The 10616-nt window shown below is 37.4% G+C and overlaps 1 protein-coding gene across 1 annotated transcript in view; it reads left to right on the top strand.

Annotated features, from left to right (window-relative positions):
• The window catches only part of USH2A (usherin), a 729748-nt gene that overhangs the window by 467931 nt on the left and 251201 nt on the right, over positions 1-10616 (top strand). The window contains exons 31-33 of the mRNA XM_034667668.1: positions 383-1011; positions 6809-7143; positions 8060-8182. Coding sequence (XP_034523559.1) covers positions 383-1011; positions 6809-7143; positions 8060-8182 — 1087 coding nt within the window. The remainder of the gene's footprint in view (positions 1-382; positions 1012-6808; positions 7144-8059; positions 8183-10616) is intronic.

Here is a 10616-nt window from a genome sequence, read left to right as displayed (position 1 = left end):
AGATGCTGAAGGATTTTACTGGCTGTAAAATATGCAGGTTTGCTATGTTAGTGTTATTGATTATAATTAGTTACTGAGGCTCTAGAAAAGTGTGGTGAAGCTGTAACTTTGGTTACAATAGCCCTCTTGTATATTTCCCTTTTAATAGCCTTAGTGCAGAAAATCCACCTGATATGTTGTTTAATCATTAGCATTAAGAAAGAGGAATGATTTTGATGAAGTTATCTTAGAAAGGAAGATGACGATTTAGCTCTGTAATATTCAACAAGTACTTCTTTTGCATACTTTTATAGAAGAGTTGTCATTTATTTTAGCCTCATTTTGAAGAGATATGGGGAGTTTGCAGGAGATAATCACCTTTTGAATTTATTCCACTTTATAGAACCTGGACCTATGGACCCTCCAATTCTTCTGGACGTGAAGTCAAGAATGATGTTGGTTACCTGGCAGCATCCTTTAAAGTGCAATGGGGTCATTACCCATTATAATATTTACCAACATGGCCACCGCTCCCTGGAAACTTCTGGAAATGTCACTAATTGCACAGTGATCCATTTGCACCCATATACTGCCTATAAGTTCCAGGTGGAAGCCTGTACTTCGAAAGGGTGTTCCCTCTCACCAGAGTCCCAGACCGTATGGACACTCCCAGATGCACCGGAAGACATCCCAAGTCCAGAGTTGTTCTCTGATACCCCAACATCTGTGATTGTATCTTGGCAACCCCCCAAGCACCCCAATGGCTTGGTGGAGAACTTCACAATTGACAGAAGAATCCAAGGGGAGGAAGAAGTTACTACCCTGGTGACTCTCCCAAGAAATCATTCTATGAAGTTTATTGACAAGACTTCTGCTCTTAGCCCATGGACAAAATATGAATACAGGGTACTAATGAGCACTCTTAATGGAGGTACAAATAGCAGCGCTTGGGTAGAAGTGACCACGAGACCTTCACGACCTGCTGGGGTACAGCCACCCATGGTGCGTGTGCTAGGACCCGATACAGCTGAGGTAAGACACTGAGTGTTCTGTCTCCTTTACAGACTTAGGAATTTACCCTGGATTGACTCTGTGTTGAACAGAGCCATCTACTGACAAAATGCACACATTTGTTGTTTTAGGCATTCACTGGAGAAACTGGGTTTTGGCCTTTGGCCCAAACTATCTTGAATTCGATGTCAGTTTTTCATTTCTCCCTGTATCCCCTTAATTATATTGTTGAGATGCTTCCATTTGCCTCACACACCTGAAATACTTTGCATGCCACAATGGGATGCTTAGCTTAACCACCACATCAGATTTAAATAGATCAGAAAATGAGAAGAGATGGGAAAATGTGGAGAAATGGATTAGCATACTAACAAAAGTTCCAATTACCAATATTCTGATTTTTTTTAATGATCAAAGAATCAAAATGATGGGGAAAGAAATAAAAATAGCATATTACTGGGCTATCTAGAAAGTGTTCAATTATTCACTTCATTCTACTGGGAATGAACTCTAGAGGACAGGATAACTACCATTGTTTTGGCTTGCATACAAACTTCATTCAAGGGAAATTAGTGTAACCAAACAGGAGGGAGTTTTGTAGCTTAGAAGCCTCTTTTGTGTAAATACACACATGCTTCCATGGATTCAGTCTTGTACTACTGCCAAAAGCATTGGTACAGTAGCTTGCTCACCAGAGCACAAAACAAAGGATATTTGCATAACAGCAAAGTTCATCTGTTGAAATTATTACGTGGATCTATGTTGTGTGTTCCCTCTCCCCCACAAAAGCAAACACTAGGTGTTGCTAAATAGTGTAAATTGTTGAAGAAATCTAATTTGACCTATAAACTAAAAGCTATTTTTAAAAGCCTTTTTTAGTTTCAATAAGAGACTGGTCAAAGCAACACAGCTTTTTGATAGAAATATCAAAAGTGTATAGAATTCTGTTGGTAACACTCTAAAAGGAAATTAATTTGAAATACATGATATACAATGTTTATTGTACGAATTGGGCAATCTTAAGAATTGATCTTCATTCAAAAGAAAAACCAAGCCAAACCAAACAAAACCCCGAACAAACCTAGAGTTATTAATCACTCCAGAAATAACTTTTTGTTTTAATCCTGAGGGAATTTTGCAAAACTTCAGTAGCAATACCAATCAGTATGATGTGACATGTGCACTGTCCCTTCTCAAAGGCAAAGCTACGTAATGGACATTTTTCTGGATAACAAAAATTTTATAATTAGCCAGATCTGAAAAAAGAACAAATATTTTCAGAAGAATAATGTCTCCATGCACAATTCTACTTGATTCAGCATATATAAATAATGATCAAAGACATCCAAAAAAGTGGCCTGGATTTTTCTTCTTTTTTTTATTCCCGCTTTTGATTTTGTAACCTCATCCAGGGATGAAATGATGTACCTGGCTTGTCAGCTTGCTAGAGTATAGTTTAGATTAGCTTGGCTAGGGAGCTCAATCTCCCAGGCTCTCACCTACCAGGTCGGGAATCTAAAACCTCTAAGAAGGTACCTGAAATATATGGCCATTGTACATTAATGAAAGTTTTTTAAAATCATACCTTTAATTAATTCTCATTTTATTTATATCTAGAAAATCAAAAGTTATCAATGAAGAGACTCCTCAGGAATATTCAGCTGAATCTAGTGTAGTCAGCTATGTATTTAAATATTAAAAAGACATATCCGTGCTTCAGTATTACTGGTTCACAGTATGTTCCGAAAGATCTTAAGACTGCCAAAGTATGTCTTCCAGTGATATGGCTTATCTGGTACATAAAGGCATGTGACTGCAGTAGAGTGATTTCTCTTTGTAAAATAAAAGATTTAAAAGTTAAAATTGCATACACATAAAATATTAATGAGAAGTATTGTCATTAATGCACTGGTTAAGAAATTGATTCAACATTTACCACATAGAATCATTCTGAAGTATTAGGATGAAAGAAATCATCAATAATATTAACAGCAACAACGATAATAACCCATTCTGCTAGTATTTATTGAACAGCGACATACCTTCATGAGTGACTCTTTAAGCACTGAAGACATACCAGAGACCAAAACAGAATCCTTACTTTCATGGAGCTTACATTTTAGGCAGAACTACATGAATAAATATATAATATGCCCAGAAGTGACAAGGACTTGGGAGAAAAAAAAAACAAGTCAACTTAAGAGAAATAAAGAATACCAGTCAATAGGATGGGGGAGAACAGGAATGGGCAGGTATTTCTCCCTAGTTCTTTCTATATTGGGCCATATGTTCTGTTCACTGCTACCCCGTGCTGCCCGTGAGAAGTCATGGTCTACCCAGGAAAGCAAGGGAAACTCCGTATACTTAGGTCAAATAGAAAACAAAGTAACATAGTAATAAGTGTAAAAAGGTGATATGACTTGGCATACATTTGAGCTTTAAGAAGGGAAAATTGGAGAGCACAGCTATATATCAAAGTCATATTCTTAATATTGTGTTTGATTATTTGATTACAAAGAAAATAAATAATAAATGATGTCAAAGAGGTTATCTGAAAAAGTAAAAAACATGTAGTTTTATTTGGTATTTAATCACTTAAGAAAATTCATTGCATTTTCTAAAGTTGGCAAAAATGCTCTACCAAAACTTGAAAAAGATCGTTTGGTAAAACTATAGACCAATTTCATATATTAATATAGATCCAGAACTTCTCAATAAAATATCACCAAAAATTGAATTAAGGAGTATATTAAAAGAATGACATGCCAGGAGACATTTAGTTTGACTCCAAAAATGTAAGGATGGTTCAACATCAGGACATCTATCAACATCCGTCCTAAGTCAACTGATCAAAGCAGAAAGCTCATATAATTTTTTTTTTATCAATAGATGCAATAGGAAAAGGACTTAGAAGATTCAGCAGCCATTTCCAACAAAAATTCAATGTAAAATCAGATTAAGATAAAGTCAATTTCTAAGATTGCTGGTGATTAAGACTCAACTCTTTTCACTTTATAAAAGTGAAAGGTTTACAAGGTTGCTTGTAAAGGTTTAGAGGTTGCTACACTGAAGTCTTGAATTCAATTGAGGACTACTAGAAAATAAAACATAAAAATAGCTGTGTCATGTAACTGTGATGCTGCAAAAAAACTTCCTTGGTGGTGATGACTCGAGTGCAGCCCCACCTTCCACAGCTAAAGAAGAATAAAAGACAAGAGGCCTGCAGTTCTCAGTCTTCATGTGGCAGAGTCCTCGCTCGGCTCAGACAGCTGAAGCCACCCTCTGTGACCATGGGCCACAAGAAGCGGTAGCATCTGCCAGATTCTGGATTCTGTCCACGCATTGCGTTACTAGGGTGTGTACTCTTAGTGTTGCTCCTTTACAAGTCTGATAATAAGCCAGAGGGAAAAAAGTTGAGTCTTAATCACCATTATCACCTATTTGTGAAGGTGGACCTGTCTTTTATGTCTGCTTAAATCAAACCAGAATGTATGTGTGTGTATATATATATATGTGTGTGTGTGTATATACATATATATACATATATATACATATATATATACACATTTATAACATCTTATGGAAGAAAATAAAAATAATAATGATGATTACTATTTATTGAGTTCATATTAAGTTCTAGGAATTGCTCTTATTTAATGCTTAATCCAGCCCTATCAGAGAGATGCTATTACTACCCCCATTTCACAGGCAAGAATACTGGGTATTGACAGTATAAGTAACCTGCCTGAGATTATATATAGAGAAGAGCTGGGATTCACCCCAAAGCAATATGTTGGTTCCAAGACCCCATGCTGTTTTCAAGTTCTTTACACTGAAACAAATGGAGAATATGCTGTCTTCCTGGACGGAAGGACTTAATTCCACAATAAGTCAATCCTTCCAAGGTTGACATATACACCTAACATCATTTAAATCAGAATGGCAATAATGTTTTGTTTCAAACTGGATAAAATGATCTTCAGTTTATTAAGAAGGCTAAATGGTAGAACTAGTCTAGAAAATTGTGAAAGAAAAAAATACTGAGGTGACAACTTCTTCAGTATTTCAACTTATCATAAAGCCACTGATTTGCAACAGTATGGTGTTTTAATTCTTTCAAGTGCTGCCAAATCTTGACCTGAACTCAGAATGTTCTGGCTTGAGAGGCAAAGAAGAATTTCACATATTAGTCGGGTTGAATTTAGCTGTCCTAACTCTTCCATTTTTCTTTTACTTGTCATGTTAATGACAAGAAGCCCCCTGAGTTTGACCTTGACTTGTTTTTTGTGTCCACCAAGCACTGCACCTCCAAAACAAACGGAATCCTGTATCTGTTCTACAACCTTTGCTCTTAGGTTTCTTTGATTTTCTCTACATCCGGACACATCCACTATGCTCATAAGGAACACATTTAAAGCTTCTTTTCACCCCAGCACAGTGTGGACCACTGCAAGAAGTTTTTAAAATTAACAATTCCAAGCCATGCAGTAAAAACTGAATAGATATTGGGCCATTGCTAATTATAAGTTAGGCCAGTAGTCATCAAGCAACTAGACAACTGACATGCGGTGGGAGTCCATTTTGCTGTCACTTGTTAGGAAGAAAGCACTCGGAAAACCTCAGGTGATATTCCTTCTGGAGAAAACTGTTTTCCCTTTGATTTAAGATAGAATTGCTAGTTAGACCTTCACTATTCTAATTTTTGTGTTACTTTTTTCTGACTTTCATTTTGTATAGAGTTACAAATGTGGATATCGATATATATTACTCTGTGGAAATCTGTCTTTTAAATTTTCAAAATAACTAGGCTCAGGAAAAAAAATATAATCAGCTGTGGCTAAGGTTGCTTACTGAACTCCATCTCTGTGTGCATGCATTAAATCAGTATAAAATTTAGGCCTTGCCATCAAGAAGCTTACAATCTACTTAGGAGATGAAATACATACTCTAAAATTTAAGAAACATTGCAAGACAATGATAAGAGAGGAACCAGAATAGTATGTAAAAAAGTGATTTTTTTTAATGTCCTATGAATATTTTTCTAGGGTTCTTCTACCCCAAAAACATGAGTGTATTACCACTACAGCCTTACAAAATTTAGCCCAAAAAAAAAAAAAAAGGAATATTAAACATTGTAGTATTCCACTACAAAGCATTTCTTTTTTCCTGGTGTTTAGGTCCATGTGTTTGTTCAATAGAATCATCCTTTGCTTGCCTTTTTAAAGGCTTATCTCTTATCTCTGAGAATAGAAGTTGCTGTTGCTTTACTTTCTAGATTATGCACATGTGAGATTCAGCAACTCAATTGTGCATACTCAGAAAATGCAAAGAATGATCCCCACCCTCACCATCCCCCCCCCAAAAAAATGTAGTGACATATTTGGAGTACATATTAACAATACAAAGCAGGGAGTTCTGATGTTTCATTTAATTGAGTTATAAACAAGAAAACTGTCAGATCCTGCCGCTGCCCCATTGATGCCTGCGGATGTGTGAATTTCCTCCATGTGTATGCTCTGTGTCCTTTAGAACACCCACAGTGGAGATGAATCGCTAAGGTGTGTATTAGTCTGACAGTCCTAGAAAGTATCACGATGAAAAGCCAAACCCAGGAAACAGCATTTCATTTAGTTCCTGGTGTACTGCTAATTGATCCCAAACCCTTCATTACTGTCTAGTGCAAAAGGCTAAGTCGTAAGGAGGCATTTAGAAAGTGGCTTAAGTGAAAACAAGGCATGGCAAAATTCTAGGTCTTGTGAACTTCACTTGTTCTGTTCCTGTGTTGTCACACTGATTCTAAATTTATCTTTTATTTCAGGTCACTTGGAAACCCCCACTCATGCAGAATGGAGACGTGCTTAGCTATGAGATCCGCATGCCTGATCCTCAGATCACAATAACCAATGTTACTTCCTCACTGTTAAGTCGAGTAATTACTCATCTGATTCCTTTCACTAATTACTCTGTCACCATTGTGGCTTGCTCAGGAGGAAATGGGTACCTAGGAGGGTGCACAGAGAGTTTACCTACTCATATTACCACCCACCCCACCCTACCGCAGGGCATTAACCCGTTGTTGGTGATTCCACTAAGTGAATCATATGTTGGGATTTCATGGCAGCCACCATCCAGACCAAACGGACCAGATTTGAGGTAAGAGAAGGTGACTGTGCTTTTGGATTCTGCTATGGTCTTATCTCCAGGAAGGAAGGAAGGAAAGAAGGAAGGAAGGAAGGAAGGAGGCTTTTACTCACGTACGAATGTAGAACTAATTCTTAATTGGATACCCCCCACTCATAACTTGAATACAATTTCATATTGTGTATCTCGACTTATATGGAGCCATAAATGTTCATTGATATAGAAATATAATTTTGTGAAGCTCTAAAACCCCTTGAAACAACAATCACTGTTCTCTAACAATCCTTGATGTAATCCTTCTCTTGGTTTTCAGAATATATTTTTATTATATGTTAGACAAACTTGATGCATGTTCTAAATGATACATTTACACAAAAATGCCTCAAAATTCCGAAACTAACACAATAATTCTCTGGCAGGGTATTATTATCTGTAAACTTGTAAAGAACGTGGTCAGGGACATAGATAAGATGAAAGAAACGCGTGTGATTCTGAAATAGCTTTTTAACAGCCTCAACTTGACACTTAGCCAAGAGTAGCAAGTTGATAATATTATCATTATTTATAAAGCATTGATGGGTTGACATCTTAGGACACCATTAACTTTATAAGCATTTTGTATTTCCACTTTGTGTGTAACTGGCGATAAAGTTTTGGCAAATCTGAAATAGAAGAAATCTAAAATGTTATCATTCTTACTGATAATAGTAAAATGTGAATGTAGCTGATTATTTCAAAATAATTGAAGACCTGAAACTTGAGCCAGAAGACAGTGATTATCTGGAAAAAAAACTTCATGATTGTAAATTAAGATGTTTTCTTTATGTTTATGTGCACACACCAGACACTTATACCATGAAACAACCTGAATTTTGGTAATAACATTAGTTGAGATAATCCCGATGTTTCTGCTTGTCTTTTGCTTTAGATATGAGCTTCTGAGACGTAAAATCCAGCAACCACTTGCATCAAATCCCCCAGAAGATTTAAATCTGTGGCACAATATTTATTCAGGAACTCAGTGGTTTTATGAAGATAAGGGTCTTAGCAGGTGAGATTACAAAAACTATAAAAACAAATGCTGGCATTTAGTCTTGGGCACGTTGACTAGTTCAGAGTATCTTCGTGTCTCCATTGTGTGTGCATGTTATCAGTTGCGCAATAAAACATGTTTGGTGATTATCTGTGGCATTAATCATCAAACTGCAACAGTCAGCATGTTTCATGTTTGCCGTCTTAACTGTACACTTAAAATAAGCCTTTTGAAGTCGAACCTGTACATGTTTGAGCCTTAACCTATTGCCTTTGTCACAGCTCTAGCAAAACATGAAAACGTAATAGAGGAATTAGGAAAAACTGAACAGCTACAAAACGAGGGGAAGAGGGGAGGGAATGACTGGGCACTTAACAAAATGCTTACTACTTCTGGAAAATAATTCAGCCCACAAAAAATTAGTTAGCACGAAAGAATTCAACCTAGGGTTCAGAGAAACCAGGAGACAGGCAAACTGGCGATGTCAGCAAAGAGCCCTGCTTGGGAGGCCCGCGGACCTGGGTGGGTTTCAACCTGCGCTGGAGAACCAGGTTTGGGACCTTACGCAAGTCACGGAAATGCTCCAGGCTTAATTTTCGCTATCGATAAAATGAAGAGATTGGATGGGATTAAATGATTTCTCAGCCTTGATGAGTCCAAGCAATGTAACCACATCACCGGAAAAAAAAACCCAAAACCCACAACTATTATTTTATGAACGCTTTTCAGACGTGTTTTTCAATAACTTTTCTATCAACTTTGTTATTTTCCTGGACCCACCACTGACTCACTCAACTATGAATGCTGTTTATAGCTCTGGTCTTGCCTCCCCTAGCTTCCTCACCTAGGCTTGTCTCAGCCTCATTCACATCACTTCCAGGGCCTGTGATGTGCTATACTTCCTCGCTCAGCTTCTCCCCGTCGTTCCCCTCTCCCTTTGTCTAGATTATCCATCACACGTTGGCCAGGAAGTTTCATGGTGGGCTTCCCTGCCCACTCTTCCTGGTCTGACTCAGCTGCCCCTTAATGTATTCTCCCAACGCCCTTACATATCACTAGTGTCAGTAATGTACTGGCCTGGCAACTTGTCTGAACACCCCGTTATGGCGTCAGATTCACCCTGCGGCAAGGCTTTCCCTTCATCATTTCTGCAGTCTCAGTCACTAGCATCATGTGTGGCATATCGTGGGCACTCAAATAGTTATTAAATGAAAATACGTTAACTCAGTAAAAGGTGGGTTATTTCATTTCTCTGTGACTTAGGAATATTCATTGTAGTCTTATTATTTTTGGGGAATGGGTAAAACTAAGGAAAATCCCCATCCATCTTAAAGGATTGCAGTAGGAAAACCTTACAGATATTGTAAGGTTCTTGGGGAGGAGGCATCACGTGAATCTGATGAAGTAATAGAACCACGTGCAATTGCCATTTTGTAAGTCAGCCTACAGTATCATGGTCACCGGACTATTCTGCACCATTTTTAATTCATTATTTACTTCATCCAACATCATTCTTTAATTATCACTTCAGTTGAAGAAATTCATGTATTCAGCAATTTCTTGCTTACTATCTGCTGAAGGGCACTGGGATAAGACAAAAACGAATTCAGCTTAACCCTTGGTCTCAAAGACCTCACAGTCTAGTGGAGGAAGACACACCACACCCTCGGCTATGTGTGTACTAATTGCTTTTTTAAAAAGATTTTATTTATTTATTCGAGAGAGAGAGAGCATGAACTGGGGGGTGGGGGGAGAGGGAGCTGGGTCTCGATCCCAGGACCCTGGGATCACGACCAGAGCTGAACCAGATGCTTAACCAACTGAGCCACCCAGGCCCTCCTGTATTAATTACTGTTATCCCAGGTCATTACTTAGTCACCAACACTGCCTAGGGAAATCATATAGAAAAGTAGCTTTCTATGATCTGTGAACTCTGAGTGCCTTAAATATACCATTTTCCAAAAAAACCCAGACCTTGACTATTTAACATTACTGAGTCAGATGTTTAGCTATGAGATGTTTGTCTGAAAAAGAGAATAAACCTCAGAAGGTTAATGTTTCTTTGTAGAAAAAATGAAAAGTTATAAAAGAGTTAGAGCCAAAGCCAAACATTTATTTTTGAATTTTTAGTGATGCCTCTAAGAATTTTTAATGAGAAGTCCAATTCTAAGATTTAAGAAAAGAGATATAGTTAAATCCCCACAAATCAAGTTGAAATGTAAGGTGACATGAATATATGGATGACAGCTGCTTCTAGAAGGGAAGTATACATCTAACAAAATATGCTGAGCGGTATTTTGACTAGCCTCATAATGCTAAATGTCAAGGGATTTTTTCCTTCCTGCTAGGACTAGCAAAAAAAAAAAAAAATGCTTTTTTATTCAAGTAATTGCTATGACCCATGTAAGCAGCTTGTGGTAAAAAAGAAAAAAATATGCATTTCTTTTTAATA

This window comes from Ailuropoda melanoleuca, chromosome 8 (genome assembly GCF_002007445.2).
Source record: "Ailuropoda melanoleuca isolate Jingjing chromosome 8, ASM200744v2, whole genome shotgun sequence".
NCBI lineage: Eukaryota > Metazoa > Chordata > Mammalia > Carnivora > Ursidae > Ailuropoda > Ailuropoda melanoleuca.
This window is presented reverse-complemented; position numbering and strand designations above follow the sequence as displayed.